The following is a 16,350-nucleotide window of genomic DNA, read 5'->3' on the forward strand; positions in this document are numbered from 1 at the left end:
TAACGTTATGGTAGTCATGGGAGATTTTATCATGCAGCTCGATTGGGAAAATTAGGTTGGTAATGGATTTCAAGAGAGTGAGTTTGTTGAATGCCTAAGAGATGGCTTTTTAGAGCAGTTTGTCATTGAGCCTGCTGGGGGATCACCTACACTGGATTGGGTGTTATGTAATGAACTGGAGGCGATTAGGAAGCTGAAGGTAAAGGAACCCTTAGGAGTCAGTGAACACAATATGATTCAGATAGGGAGAAAGTAGAGTCTGATGTAGCGATATTTCAGTGGAGAAAAGGAAATTTGAAAGGAAAGTAAAGTAAAGGTATGAGAGAGGAATTGGCCAAAGTAAATTGGGAGGAGATGCTGGCAGGGAAGACAGCAGAGCAGCAATGGCACAAGTTTCTGGGGAAAAAATGGGGAAGGTGCAGGATAAATGTATTCCAAAAACAAAGAAATACTCGGATGGCAAAATGCTACAACCGTAGCTGACAAGGGAAGTCAAAACTAATGTAAAAGCAAAAGAGAGGGTATACAACAGAGCAAAAACTAGTGGGAAGATAGAAGGTTGGGAAGCTTTTATAACCCTAGAGAGAGCAACTAAAAGAATCATTAGGAGGGAAAAGATGAAATATGAAAGCAAGCTAGCAAATAATATCAAAGTTGATAGAAAAAGCATTTTCAAGTATATAAAAAAAAAAGAGAAATGAGAGTGGATATAGGACCGCTAGAAACTGAGCCCAGAGAAATAATAACAGGGGACAAGAGGTGGCAAATGAACTAAATGAGTATTTTGCACCAGTCCTCACTGTGGAAGACACTAGCAGTGTGCCAGATTTGAAGAGTGTGAGGGAAGAGAAGTGAGTGCAGTTTCTATTACAAGGTTGAAGGTGCTCAAAAAGCTGAAAGACCAAAAGGTACTTTTTTCACCTGGACCAGATGAACTGCAAACTGGGGTTTTGAAAGAGGTAGTGGTAGAGAGTGTTGAGGCATTTGTAATGATCTTTCAAAAATCATTGGACGCTGGCATGAAAATTCCAAATGTCACTTCACTCTTTAAGAAAGGAGGGAGGCAGCAGAAAGGAAATTATAGACCAGTCAGCCTGACCTCAGTGGTTGGGAAGATGTGGGAGATGATTGTTAAGGATGAGGCTATAGAGTACTTGGTGACACAGGACAAGATAGGACAAAGTCAACACGGTTTTCTTAAGGGAAAATACTGTCTGACGAACCTGTTGGAATTCTTTGAGGAGATTACAAGTAGGATAGATAAAGGGGACGCAGTGGACGTTGTATATTTGGGCTTTCAGGAGGTGCCACACATGAGGTTGCTTACCAAGTTAGGAGCCCATGGTATTACTGGGAAGTTATTAACATGGTTAGAGCATTGGCTAATTAGTCAGAGGCAGCAAGTGGGAATAAAAGGATCCCCTTCTGGATGGCTGCCAGTGAGTAGTGGTGTTCCACAGGGGTTGGTGTTGGACCACTTCTTTTTATGCTGTATATAAATGTCTTAGATGGTGAAATAGATGGCAAGTTTGCAGATGATACGGAGATTGGTGGAGGGGCAGGTAGTGTGGAAGAAGCAGGTGGGATGCAGAAGGACAGATAGATTAGGAGAATGGGCAAGAAAGTGGCAAATGAAATACAATGTTGGAAAATGCATAGTTAATGCATTTTGGTAGTAGAGATAAATGTTCAGATTATTTTCTAAATGGGAAGAAAAATTCTAAAATTTGTGATGCAAAGGGATTTGGGAGTCCTTGTACAGAACACCCTAAAGGGTAACTTGCAGGTTGAGTCAGTGGTGAGGAAGGCAAATGCAATGTTAGCATTCATTTCAAGAGGTCTAGAACACAAGAGCAGGGACAGGATGCTGAGGCTTTATAAGGCACTGCTGAGGCCTCACCTTAAGCACTGTGAACTGTTTTGGGCTCCTTATCTAAGAAAAGATGTGCTGGCATTGGAGAGGGTTGAGAGGAGGTACACAAGGATGAGTCTGGGAATGAAAGGGTTATCATATGAGGAACATCTGATGTATCTGGGCCTGTACTCGCTGGAATTGAGAAGGATGAGAGGGGATCTGATTGAAACCTTTCGAATATTGAAAGTCCTAGGCAGAGTAGACGTGGAAAGAATGTTTCCCATGGTGGGGGAGTCTAGGACAAGAGGGCAGAACCTCAAGGTAGAAGGGCATCCGCTTAAAACAGAGATGCAGAGAAAGTTCTTCAGTCAAAGGGTGATGAATTTGTGGAATTTGTTACCACAGGCAGCTGTAGAGGACAGGTCGTTGGGTGTATTTAAGGCAGAAATTGATTAGTTCTTCAATGACTGTGGCACCAAAGTTATGGGGAGAAGGCTGGGTGGTGGGGTTGAGGAGGGGAGGAAAAGAATCAGCCATGATTGAATGGCGGAGCTGACGATGAGCCAAATGGCCTAATTCTGCTCTTGTGACATATGATTTTATGGTAGTACAGAGAAATTAACGCCGTGAACGTTAGGACTGAGAAATGCGTTCAAACAGAGGGATCCGTAACTTCTTGAAAAAGAAATCACAGGTAGGTAGGGTCGTAAAGAGAGCTTTTGGCACACTGGCTTTCATAAGTCAAGGTATTGAGTACAGAAGTTGGGATGTTATGTTGGAACCACTTCTTTTTACATTATATATCAAGGATTTCGATGATGGAGTTGATGGCTTCGAGGCTAAATTAGCGAATGATCCGAAGATCGGTGGGAGGGGCAGGTAGTATCAAGGAAGCAGAGAGGTGCAGGAGGATTTAGACAGTGTAGGAGAATATGCAAAGAGGTGGCATATGGAAAACAGTGTTGGGAAGTGTACTTCGGTAGAAAACTTAAAAGCATAGACAATTGTATGACTGGAGAGAAAACTCAAAGATCGGAGGTGCAAAGGGACTTGGGAGTCTTCAAGCAGGATTCCATAAAGGTTAATTTGTTGGTTAAGTCAGTGATAAGGAAGGTGTGAGCATTCATTTTGAGAGGAATAGAACATAAAACAAGGATATAATGTTTTATATGGAACACTCACAGAATGCTGGAAGAGCTCAGCAGGCCCAGGAGCATCTATGGAGTATTTGGGGCCCTGAATGGAAGTGAGAGAGGAGGTGCAGGGCAAGCGGGTGGAACAAGCATTGCACCTGACACTACACCTCTTCCCTCACTGCCATTCAGGAGGCAACACTTCATCTGTGAGTCTGTTGGGGTTCATCTACTGTATCTGATGCTCTTGGTGTGACCTCCTGTATGTCAGTGAGACCCGACGCAGATTGGGAGACCGCCTTGCAGAGCACCTATGCTCCGTCTGTCAGAAAAACCCATTTCAAGTCTACTTCCCATTCCCATTCTGACATGTTAGTCCTCGACTGCCACGATGAGGCCACACTCAGGTTGGAGGAGCAGCATCTTGTATTCCGTCTGGGTAGCCTCCAACCTAATGGCATGAATGTTGATTTCTCTAACCTCTGGTAATTGCCCCCAACTTTACCATTCCCATTCCCATTCCCATTCCCGTTTCTCTCTTTCACCTCATCTCCTTACCTGCCAATCACCTCCTACTGGTGCTCCCTCCCCTTCCCTTTCTTCCAAAGTCTTCTGTCCTCTCCTATCAGATTCCCCCTTCTCCAGCCTTTTATCTCTTTCACCAATTGACTTCCCAGTTCTTTACTTCACCCCCTCCCCCCTCTAACTTCTCATCTGTCCTGATGAAGGGTCTTGGTCTGAAACGTCAACCTTTTGCTCTTTCCCATAGATGCTGCTTGGCCTGCTGAGTTCCTCCAGTATTGTGTGTGTGTTGCTCAGATTTCCAGCATCTGCAGGGTTTCTCCTCCTTGAGGCTTTAGAAGGCACTGGCGAGGCCTCCCTCCCTTGGGGTATTGTGAGCTGTTCTGGGCCCCAGAAAGGATATGGTGACACTGGAGAGGGTTGAAAGGAGGTTGACAAAAATGATTCCAGGATTGAAAGGCTTATTATATGAGGAGCATTTGATGGCTCTGGGCCTTAACTGACTGGAATTTAAAAGAATGAGGTGTTGAGGGAGGGTGTGAAATCTCATCAAAGCCTATCGAATGTTGAAAAGCATTGACAGAGTGGATGTGGAGAGGATGTTTCCTATAGTGGGGGAGGCCAAGACCAGAGGACACAGCCTCAGAGTAGAGGGACGTCGATTCAGAACAGAGATGAGGAGGAATTTCTTTAATTTGTAGAATTCGTTACCACATGCTGCGAAGGCCAAGTCGTCGGGTATACTTAAGGCAGAGCTTGTTAGGTTCTTGATTAGTCAGGGCATAAATGGATACGGAGATTGGGGCTGAGAGGAAAATAGATCAGCCATGACGAAATGTCAGACAAGACTGGATGGGTCAAATGGCCCAATCCTGCTCCTACAACTTACAATCTTGTGACGTGGACTACTCCGAAAAGAAAAACTCAGCCCATATTTCATAACCAGAATTGGAATCAGAATCAAGTTTACTATCATTGTCATTTGCCATGAAATTTGAGGTTATGTGGCAGCAGTACATTGCAGTACGTAATAATGAAAGTTATAAATTACAAAAAGAAACATTTTAAAAATTAAATAAGTTGTGCAAAACAAGACCAAGAGACAAATGTTATTGAGGTACTGTACATGGGTTCATTGTTCATTCTGAAATCTAATTTGTTCCTGAATTGTTGAGTGTGTGTCTGCTCCCTGACGGTAGAAATGAAAAGAGGCTTTACCTGGGTGGCAAGGCTCCCTCAAAATGGATGTTGCCTTTTGAAGATGTCCTCGAAAGTGGGGAGGATTGTGCTCAGGATGGCTGATTTATTATCCCTCTCGACTGTTTTCTCCTGCCTTCTCCTGTTAACCTTTGATGCCCTGACTAAACAAGAACCTATCAACCTCTGCTTTAAATACACTCAATGACTTGTCCTCCACAGCCGTCCGTGGCAACAAATTCCACAGATTCACCATCCTCTGGCTAAAGAAATTCCTCACCTCTGCCCTAAAGGGAAGTTCTTCTATTCTGAGGCTTTGCCCTCTGCTCTTAGAGACAGCCGTCCCCCCTCCCACTACAGGAAACATCCTCTCCACGTTGATTTTCAATATTTGATGGTTTTTGTTGAGATCCCCCATCATCCTTGTAAACTTCAGATAGTACAGGCCCAGAGGGAGCAATGCTCCTCAAATGACAACCCTTTCATTCTCGTGAACCTCCCGCAGACCCTCTCCAATGCCAGCTCACCAATTCTTAGATAAGGGGCTCAGAACTGCTCACAATACTCCAAAGTTTGGTCTGAGTTATAAAGCCTCAGCCTCGCATCCTTGCTCTGACTGACAGCACCCATCCTTATGCACTGCGCTTCAGATGAGCGATCCTTTGACTTGGCGATGTTTTGGGGCTGCAAAAACTGCTTTAAGATGCAAGGCTTCGTTCAGTTTCACCTTCTTGCCACCTGCCGACTGCTCTTCATCACCGCAGGAAAAGTGAAGCCGAGAGGAATGAGGAAAATAGCATTTGAGCAGCTTCTGGTTGGGGTGGCGTTAGTGTGACACGATAACTGAGGGCAATGTCTCTGACTGAGAAACCAACATCTTTATCTTCTGCCTCTCACAGGATGACGTCCGCAAGCACCTCACCAATTACGCCATCAACAAGCGTATGATGAACGTTGTCCCAGATGAAAAGAAAGGCAGCAAAAGGTGAGACCATATGCAGCAGGGTGCACCTTTCACCACAAGCAGGCACATTATAGAAGGTCAGTGTTGGAGTGATTTTTGGGGTTAGGACATAGACATTTAGCAATTGAATTTGGCTACCAGTCTTCATATCTGAATGTGTGTTGTGGATTTTATTTGGAGTGCAGATCTGAACTTTATATGTAGGCATCCGTTAGTCTTGTGAGACCATGAAAGGTTCCCCTTGGAAGCTTTCCAGGGCGCAGGTCTGGGCAAGGTTGTATGGAAGACCAGCAGTTGCCCATGCTGCATGTCTCCCCTCTGTCTCACCGATGTTGTCCGAGGGAAGGGCATTAGGACCCATACAGCTTGGCAGTGGTGTTAATGCAGAGCAATGTGTGGTTAAGTACCTTGCTCAAGGACACAACACGCTGCCTCGGCCAAGGCTCGAACTAGCGACTTTCAGATCACTAGAGGGACGCTTTAACCACATGCCAACACGTGAACAAGTCTGAACATGTGGCCAGCTCTGAACAATGGGTTCCTAAAAGCCATGAATCCCAGCTGACAATGGTGATTAAAATTCATTTGGATGTGTGTGGTGTGGCTGTGAATCAGGAGGTGTGAAGGTCGAATGTAGTTTCAAAGAAAGCATTGTCCATGCGTTGTAAGTATGGAGTTGCCCTTTGCCGTTTGGCACATAAAATATTGAGCCCCACGTCAGGCCGGCCAGACCTTTTGACCAGAAGTGTCTCCATAAAATGCCTTCTCTACCTTGCTTTGTCAAATAAAGAAGCTGCTTTGTATCTACCAGTAATTTTCTCCGCTGGCTTCATTCATGCAACAACCTTAGCGAGCAGGCACATTGTAGAAGGAAGGGGAGCACACAGCAGCAGCTCAGTGAAGCCCTTAACTCTGTTGCCACTACTTCAGGTTGTCATAACTGGCGGAATGCTCCCAATGGCATGCTATAAGACCATCAGATATAGGGGCAGAAGTGGGCCATTTGGCCCATTGAGTCTGCTCTGCCATTTAATCATGGGCTGATCCAATTCTTTCAGTCATTCCCACTCCCCTGCTTTCACCCCATACTCTGGCTAATCAAGAACCTATCTATCTCTGCCTTAAATGAACTCAATGACTTGGCCCCCACAGCTGCTCATGGCAACAAATTCCACAGATTTACCACCCTCTGACTAAAGTAATTTCTCTGCATCTCAGTTCTAAATGGACGTCCTTCAATCCTGAAGTCATGCCCTCTTGTCCTAGAATCCTGTACCATCCCCTCCAATAACTTCTGACAACCAAGTCTAGCTCCTGGCCTTCACATGTGGCTTAGCCACTAAGCTGGGCAGAATCATTTCTACTGACAGGAGAAGGGGCAAAGGTGAGTTAATGGCATCTTAAATCCAGTCGCTTCAGGCAGATGGGACTCATCAACCATGGCTGGCCCCTCATCTAGGAGAAGGAAAACTCTGATCTCAAACCTCCCATTGCCCTGCGACTACACCCACTCATAGGGAAGGCTTCAGGAGTAAACCCTGAGGGAGAACGTCTGCGGCAGTCCCACGTTGAGTTCAACACTGACTGGCAACTCCTGCGATGCTGCTGGTACCAGGCTGTGTTGCTCTCTGCCGTTCCTTTGGGTTCATCAACTGCGTGGAGATGGGGAGCTTGCTACATGGGCAACAGCTTGCTCTCCATATCCGGGCTTAGTAGCTAAGCCACACGTGAAGGCCAGGAGCTGTGACTTGGTTGTCAGAGGCAATATTGAGGCACACGCCACTGGGAGCATTTAATAGGCAGCGGGAGCTGGTCCCCATTACCACCCCACAGCTATAACAACCTTAGGGAACGGAGTGAAGCTGAAATTGTTGCAATGGACGACTGGAAGTGGACCCAAGTGCAGAACACCGACACGGAGGTAGCATTAACAGAAGTGTGTTTATTAATAGTTGCGAGGAAGGTCGGAGAGTGAGGATTAGATGCTTACATGGACAACAAACCGGAGTAGTCCGGACCCAGAGCTTGGTTATGGAGCTTGGACACCGAGCCTGGACTCGGACTCAGACATGGAGCCTGGACTCGGACACGGAGCCCGGACTCAGACTCGGACACGGAGCCCGGACTCAGACTCGGACACGGAGCCCGGACTCAGACTCGGACACGGAGCCCGGACTCAGACTCGGACACGGAGCCCGGACTCAGACTCGGACACGGAGCCCGGACTCAGACTCGGACACGGAGCCCGGACTCAGACTCGGACACGGAGCCCGGACTCAGACTCGGACACGGAGCCCGGACTCAGACTCGGACACGGAGCCCGGACTTGGACTCGGACTCGGATACGGAGCCCGGACTTGGACGCAGAACAACAAAACCAAACAACGACAGACTATTTGTATCTTGATTCGGAGTAGCAGCAAACGGCCGGCAATACTCAGCTGGACACGAAACTACAAAACCAAACAACGACAGTCCGTTCGTATCTTGACTCGAAGTAGCGGCAAATGGCCGGCAATACTCAGCTGGACACGAGACGACAGAGTTCCCAAAGCAACCCCAGGCACCGAAGCAACTTAGAGTCCAGTATTCTCAGCGGCCCGGAACGTGCTTCGCCGCACTGGCTGAGGTGACGGTCCAGTCCCAAGTAGATGTAAGCCGGAGTTATTATGTTTCCAGTTCGGATGAGAATCAGGTGCCTTAGTCAAGGAGCCAAGTAAAACACGGGGAAAAGGAAATGAACAGAAATGAGGAATCAACTGACTGGACCGTGACTGAAATAACAGATAAAAGTGAGTGGAAAGACAATGCTAAACACTCTCTCATTCAAATCTGCAGACAGGAGTCATTATTAATGATCAAACTAAATATATGATCAATAAATAATGACAATAATGAGCAGGAGTCAATTATATGTCCCTTGCCACAGTGAATGTACCTGGATTAGAATATCTGTTAGGATGTCCGGCTAGTTGAGATTGTCCCAATCTGGTATTTCGTGTCCAGCAAGAACCATGGATCTAGAAAAAAGAAATGTGAGCTAAATCCCATGAAGGCAGACAAATTTACATAAGTGATCGGATAAATCTGGAATAAAGGTCTGTAAGACATGGCAACTATTGAGCTGTTGCTAAAAAGCTCTTTAGTGAGGGAAATCTCCCATTTCCTCTTCATATTTGAGGCCTACAACACTGCTGTGGCCTTACCATTGTTTGCAATGGGCCGTAAGTTCATGGACCCTATGCAGATTACAGAGAAGGAGGTGCTTGCTGTCCTGAGGAAAATCAGGGTGGGTAAATCCCCAGGGCCTGACAAGTTGTTCCCTCAGACCCTGGGGGAGGCTAGTGCAGAAACTGCAGGGGCCCTAGCAGAGATATTTAAATAATTCTTAGTGACAATAAAGGTTCTAAACATAAACCAGGAAATTACAGACTGCTCCGTCTGACATCAGTAGTGGGACAGTTATTGGAAAGTATTCTGAGGGACTGGATATATGAGTAAACAACAGGAATTCTGCAGGTGCTGGAAATTCAAGCAACACACATCAAAGTTGCTGGTGAACGCAGCAGGCCAGGCAGCATCTCTAGGAAGAGGTGCAGTCGATGTTTCGACTGCACCCCTTCCTGGATATATGAGTATTTGGATAGACATGGGACTGATTCAGGATAGTCAGCATGGCTTTGTGCATGGTAAGTCATGTCTAACCAATCCTGGAGAGTTTTTTGAGCAAGTTACCAGGAAAGCGGATGAAGGCAAAGCAGTGGATGTTGTCTACATGGACTTTAGCAAGGCATTTGACAAGGTACCGTATGTGAGGTTGGTCAAGAGGGTTCAGTCGCTCGGCATTCAGCATAGGTTGTAAATTGGATTAGACATTGGCTTTGTGGGAGAAGCCAGAGAGTGGTAGTAGAGGTTTGCCCCTCTGACTGGAGGCCTGTGACCAGTGGTGTGCTGCAGGGACCAGTGCTGGGCCCATTGTTGTTTGTCATCTCTATCAGTGTTCTGGATGATAATGTAGTTAACTGGATCAGTAAATTTGCAGATGACACCACGTTTGAGGATATAGTGGACAGTGAGGAAGGCGGTCATGGCTTGCAGAGGGATCTGGATCAGCTGGAAAAATGGCAGCTGGAAGTCAATGCAGACAAGTGCGAGGTGTTACACTTAGGTAGGACCAGCCGGGGAAGGTCTTACACAGTGAATGGTAGGGCACTGAGGAGTGCGGTAGAACAAAGGGATCTGGGATTAGAGGTCCAAAATTCGTTGAAAGTAGTGTCACAGGTAGAAAGAAAGCTGTTGTCACATCGGCTTTCATAAATCAATATATTGAGTACAAGAGATGGGATGTTATGTTGAAGTTGTATAAGACATTGGTGAGGCCTAATTTGGAGAATCGTATGCAGTTCTGGTCACCTACCTACAGGAAAGATGTATAGTAAATAAGGTTGAAAGAGTAGAGGAAAAATTTACAAAAATATAGCTGGGTCTGGAGGCCCTGAGTTATAAGGAAAGATTGAATAGGTTAGGACTTTCTTCCTTAGAATGTAGAAGGTTGAGAGGAGATTTGACAGAAATATTGAAGATTATGAGGGGTAGAGATAGGGTAAATGCAAGCAGCCTTTTTCCACTGAGGTTGAGTGTGACCACAACCAGGGATCATGGGTTAGGGTGAAAGGTGAAAAGTTTAAGGGAAACATGAGGAGAAACATCTTCACTCAGATGGTGGTGACCAGTGTGGAATGAGCTGGCAACACAAGTGCTGCATGCGTGCTCGGTTTCAACATTTCAGCGAAGTTTGGATAGGATGGAGGACTATGATCCTGGTGCAGGTCAATGGGTGTGGGCAGTTTAGCAGGTTTTGGCATGGACTAGATGGGCCAAAAGGCCTGTTCCTGTGCTGTACTTTTCTATGACAACGACTCTAGAAACACTGATTCGTTACGTCAGGCTTGTTACACGGAGCTTGGGAGGGTGAGACTAGAACTAGAGCTCGTGGGTTAAGGGTGAAAGGTGAGAAGTTTAAGGGGAACATGAAGGGAAACTTCTTCACTCAGAGGGTAGTGAGAGTATGGAGCAAGCTGCCAGCAGAAGAGATAGATGGAGGTGCGATTTCAACATTTAAGATAAATTTGTACATGGATGGTAGGGCTACAGACTGGGTGCCGGTCAATGGGACCAGACAGATTAATGATTCAGCATGGACTAGATGGGCCAAAGAGCCTGTTTGTTTACTGTAGTGCTTTCTGACTGTGAATGTAAACCACCAGGCAACTTCACAAGATGGAATATCGTGCGTTCAGGGTGCAGTCAACCTTTTCAAAGGCAACTATGAATCGGCAAGAAATCACTTCCAATAAATCCTGTCAAAAAGGGGGGAAATTAATCAAGAGAGCTGATATTTCCTTCAATGGATACGCAGTCTATCTTGTGGCTTGCAGTGCTATTGACCTGTCACACAATAACACAAATGGTGGGGCAGAGTACTTGATCAGCGAAGTCACTCGGCAATGCCATCCGATGGATGAACGGTGGCCTGCGATAGATTAGAACTGACGGCTGTGTAAAATGTTGTTCCTTGCAGAAAGCTGTCTTTCTTTAACCAGTACATGGAGAGCAATGCCTATGACCTGGAGGTGCTGTGGAGCAGTATTGAAGACGTGATCATCAAAACCATTCTGTCTGTGTATCCGGCCCTGAGGAACACCTACTTCACCTGCTTCCCAAATCACGTGTCTGGGAGTGCTTGCTTTCAGCTCCTTGGCTTTGACATCCTGCTGGACCACACCTTGAAACCCTGGCTGATGAAGGTACGCGCGCCTCTGGGATACATAAAGATTAAGCAGGTAATTTAGGTGACCGCATAAAACATGCAAATGTAACATCATGATGGGATAGCCAGTAATATCGTGAAGGATCCCACCAACCCTGCTCACTGTTTGTCCCCACTCCCATCAGGGAGGAGGCTCTGTAGCATCCACACCAGGACCAGCAGGCTCAAAAACTGTTACTTTCCCCTAGCAGTCCTCCAAGAGGACCACAACCGTGTTGTAGGGTTTGGAGGCTTGCGCGCCTCAATGACCCGGAGAGGTCTGCACGCTGGAGCCGGGGCTTTAGGCTTTGGCTCTTGGTAGGGTCACCCATGACAAACAGGTCAAAGGGTAGAGGCCAGACTAAGAGCAGTGTACCGGTCCTCCAGGTTCGAGGGCTGAACTCAGCACTAACAGCACTGACCACTAAAACAAAACCGTTACGCAAACTGCAATGAAGAATCCGCCTACATCTGAGTGTGGCGGTGTTCCTGAGTCTCCACCTGGGACTTACATGTCCGACAGTAGTGAAAACCGAGAGGAAGCTACGGGCATGATCAAGGAATCTCTGAACACCACCAGAGATGGAGGACCTTCACTGTTGTCCTGAACACCAGCGCTGTAATGGGCAGTCAGTAAGTCCCCAAGTACTGAGGCTGATCAACATCCCTACCCGCTAACCCACCCCTCCACATACCCGCAACCACCACTACTTTATCATTTCCTGTCAGAGTCACCTTATGTACAGAAACTCCTGTGCCCAGTGTCACTTTATGGACATACAATCAAGCTATGCATATAAGCTATCTAATGTATTTATATTTACTGTTTTTTCCCATTATTATTGTGTTTTTTTTCCGCTTTTCCATTATTATTGTTATCGAAAAGGTGTTATATTTGGATGTGTGCAGAGTACAGAATAAGGTCGATGAACTTGTGGCACAGTTGCAGATTGGCATATATGATCAGAATTAGAATCAGGTTTATTATCACCGGTATGTGTCATGAAATTTGTTAACTTAGCAGCAACAGTTCAATGGAACTGTTCAGGAACAGTTATTATCCCACTCAACCATCAGGAAGAAGGTACAGGGTCTTGGTCCAAAGAGGATATCTTTGCTTAACTTCACTCACCTCAGCATTGAACTGCTCCCACAGCCTATGGACTCACTTTGAAGGACTCTTCATCTCATATTCTTGATATTTATTGTTTCTTTATTTATTCTGGATGTTTTGTTTGATTCCTTTTAAATACTGTGAATGTCCTCAAGTAAGTGAATCTTAGTGAATCAACATATGCCTATGGTCATATGTACTTTGATAATAAATTTACTTTGAACTTGACTTTGAGTAGAAGAGCAGAACACAGTGCAGAAACAGTTTGACAATCACAGCCTTAAGGTAAAAAAAAGTTAAACCAACTTTCTGACTGTTATCCCAAAATCTGCTCCCTGTGGAAACAGATAGATGGGGGTTCATAAAGAGAGATTTTGGCACATTGGTCTTCGTTAATCAAATTGTTGAGTACAGAAGCTGAGTTGTTAGATTGAAGCTCTTGAAAATATTGGTGAGGCCTACTTTGGAGTATTCTGGTCACCTAACTACAGGAAAGATATCAATGATTTGAAAGATAGCAGAGAATATTCACAAGGATGTTGCTGGGTCTCAAGGGCCTGAGTTACAGGGAAAGTTATTCTCTAGAGCACAGGGAATCAAGGGAGATTTGATAAAGGTGTACGAAACCATGAGGAACATAGAGTAAATGGAAGCATGCTTTTGCCGCTGAGGATGGGTGAGACTAGAACTAGAGGTCGTGGGTTAATTGAGAAAGGTGAAATGTTTAAGGGGAACATGAAAGGGATCTTCTTCACTGAGAGAGTGGTGGGAGTGTGCCAGCAGAAGTGGTGGATGCGACATTTAAGAAAAGTTTAGATAAGTATGTGGATGGGAGGGGTATCGAGGTCTATGATACAGGTGCAGATTGATAGGAATTGGCAGAATAATATTTTGGCATGGACTAGGTGGGCCAAATGGCCTACTTCTGTCTTTTAGTGCTCTTAGACTATGACACAATGGAAGATATGCATCTGTAGATGGGTGGAGGACCATGGTCGTTTATGATAGTTCCCATAGACAAAGACCTGGCATTTGTCCATAGTTAAATCCACATTAAAATGGTTCCAGAGAGGAAGACACCAGAGGGTGATTAAAAACAAGAGAAAATCTGCAGAGGCTGGCAATCCAAAGCAACACACACACACACACACACACACACACACACACACACACACACACACACACACAACAAGGTTGTTGGTGATAGGTGAAACCAGGAGATGGAGAGTAGGGAGGTAAAGATCTGAGAAGTTGGTGAAAGAGATAAAGGGCTGGGGAAGGGGGAATCTGATAGGAGAGGACAGAAGGCCATGGAAGAAAGGGAAGGGGGAAGAGCACCAGAGGGAAGTGATGGGCAGGTAAGGAGATAAGGTGAGGGAGCAAAATGGGAGTGGGGAATAGTGAAGTGGGGGGGGGTGGGGTCATTACCGGAAGCAGGAGAAATTGTGTCATCAGGTTGGAGGCTACCCAGGCGGAATAAGGAGTTGTTCCTCCAACCTGAGTGTGGCCTCATCGTGGCAGTAGAGGTGGACATGGACTGACATGGAATGGGAATAGGAAGTAGAATTAAAATTGGTGGCCACCAGGAGAACCTCCACACCTGCACTTGGATCTCCTTCCTCACTACCATTCGGGGCCCAAACGGTCCTTCCAAGTGAGGCAACATTTCACCTGTGAGTCTGTTGGGGTCATCTGTTGTATCCAGTGCTCCTGGTATGGCTTCCTGTATATCGGAGAGACCCGGCCCAGTTTGGGAAACTGCTTCAACGAGCACCTACGGTCCATCCACCAGAGAAAAACGCGACCTCTCAGTGGCCATCAATTGACCTGGATGAGGAAGTGGAGGGATGGGTTAGTAAATCTGCTGATGACACAAAGGTTGGAGGTGTTGTGGATAGTGTGGAGGGCTGTCAGAGGTTACAGCGGGACATTGATAGGACGCAAAACTGGGCTGAGAAGTGGCACCCTACCTGGGTCACCTTCTTAATGGCTCTGGTCCAGGGCTCCAGCCAGCATTGTTCAATGGTCTTTGCCCCCAGAACCGTGCCTTTGTTTTTTTCAACTCGGCCTGGTTCAAACCAGTTAAGGTAGCTGACTCAGGCACTGAGCCTAATGAGGTTGTAGATTTCTTCTCCAAGTCTGCCACTTTACATTATAAATAGCTGCTTGTCTGAGAGTGGTCCCGGGTTAGCTGGTCGTTAGCTGAAACTCCTTGCGTCCACATTCAATTGCTCCGATTAGATAATCCCAGAGCTAGAATCGAAGAGTTCACAAAATGGAGGGTGTGCAAGGACAGTCTCACAAAATGGCCACCTCCACCTCCTTTCAGCATGTGGCAAGAACAAAGACAGTTTGTTTGCCTACTTCCACTGCCCTTGATTCATTTGAATTCACTGATTTGTAGACTGTTGTTCTTTTTGGCCAACACTATTAATTTTTAATTATTAATGTTGCAGGTTAAGCATTCCCTGAGCTCTGTGATGGACTCCAATCTTGATCAAGAGGTGAAGGAGGATCTTCTTTATGATACACTCTGCATGATTAACCTTGCAGCTTGTGGCCGGCAGAAAGACATGGAGGAAGAGAGGCCGCGAAAGAAGGAACAGCTGCCTAAGATCTGGTGGTCGCGGGAGTACAGGTGACTGAAAGACTGAAGAGTGCCACGTTGGGCAACGATAATTAATGAATATTCCTGCTGTCAAATTCAGCTGCACACACAAAGTGCTGGGGGAACTCAGCAGGCCAGGCAGCACCCATTTAGAACAGAGATGACGAGAAATTTCTTTCGCCAGAGGGTGGTGAATCTGTGGAATTCATCGCCACAGATGGGAGTGGAGGCCAAGTCATCGGGTATAATTAAGGCAGAGGTTGATAGATCCTTGATTAGTCAGGGCATGAGGGGTTATGGGGAGAAGGCAGGAGATTGAGGCTGAGATGGGAAGGGATCAGTCGTGATCAAATGGCAAAGCAGCTTCGATGGGCCAGATGGCCTAATTCTGCTCCTCTTACGGAAATGAACAAACAGTCGCCATTTTGGGCCAAGACCCTTCTTCAGGACTGGAAAGGAATAAAAAGATGTGGGGAGGGAGGGGAAGGAAGATAGCTAGAAGGTGATAGGTAAAGCCAGGTGGGTGGGAAAGGTGAAGGGTTGGAGAGGAAGTAATCTGATAGGAGAGGAGAGTGGACCGTGGGAGAAAGGGAAGGAGGACCAGGGGAAGGTGATCGGCAGGTGAGAAGAGGTAAGAGGCGAGAGTGGGAAACAGAAGCAGAGGGAAGGGGGAAGGACTATTTCCCCAGAAGGGGAAGCCGATGTATGCATTCAGAATAAAGAAGTGGGCAGGAAAATCATTGAAGACTGTACCCACTCTGCAAACTCACTTTTCCAAAAGCTCCCTTCGGGAAAGCACCTTGGGTTTCTGAAAACAAGAGACCTCATGCCATCTCAAAAGATTTTTTCCCCTCAGGCAGTTCATCTGATCAACCATCCTAGTTACTCCCCCACCGACCCCCAACCCCCTCTAACTATTACCCTGTCACTGCACTGAACTGTAAACACTATAAACCACATTTTGATACGCTGTCTACTTTGTAAATCCATATTGGTATTTATATATTTATGCACATTATATTCCATATCTAAACTTTAACCTCTGGCTTACCTTTGTCTACTTCCTTATTCTTTAATGGAGGGTCTTGGCCAGAAACATTGACTGTTTATTCCTTTCCATAGATACGGCCTGACCTGCTGAGTTCCTC

At 46.1% G+C, this 16,350-nt stretch overlaps 1 protein-coding gene across 4 annotated transcripts in view; it reads left to right on the forward strand.

Annotated features, from left to right (window-relative positions):
• The window catches only part of LOC140203988 (tubulin polyglutamylase TTLL6-like), a 69,846-nt gene that overhangs the window by 31,259 nt on the left and 22,237 nt on the right, over positions 1 to 16,350 (forward strand). For 3 of the 4 annotated variants that reach the window (XM_072270203.1, XM_072270204.1, XM_072270206.1), the window contains exons 7-9: positions 5,607 to 5,692; positions 11,253 to 11,514; positions 15,051 to 15,232. In XM_072270203.1, coding sequence (XP_072126304.1) covers positions 5,607 to 5,692; positions 11,253 to 11,514; positions 15,051 to 15,232 — 530 coding nt within the window. The remainder of the gene's footprint in view (positions 1 to 5,606; positions 5,693 to 11,252; positions 11,515 to 15,050; positions 15,233 to 16,350) is intronic. The other variant, XM_072270205.1, reaches the window with a different exon arrangement.

This window comes from Mobula birostris, chromosome 10 (assembly GCF_030028105.1).
Source record: "Mobula birostris isolate sMobBir1 chromosome 10, sMobBir1.hap1, whole genome shotgun sequence".
Taxonomy (NCBI): domain Eukaryota; kingdom Metazoa; phylum Chordata; class Chondrichthyes; order Myliobatiformes; family Myliobatidae; genus Mobula; species Mobula birostris.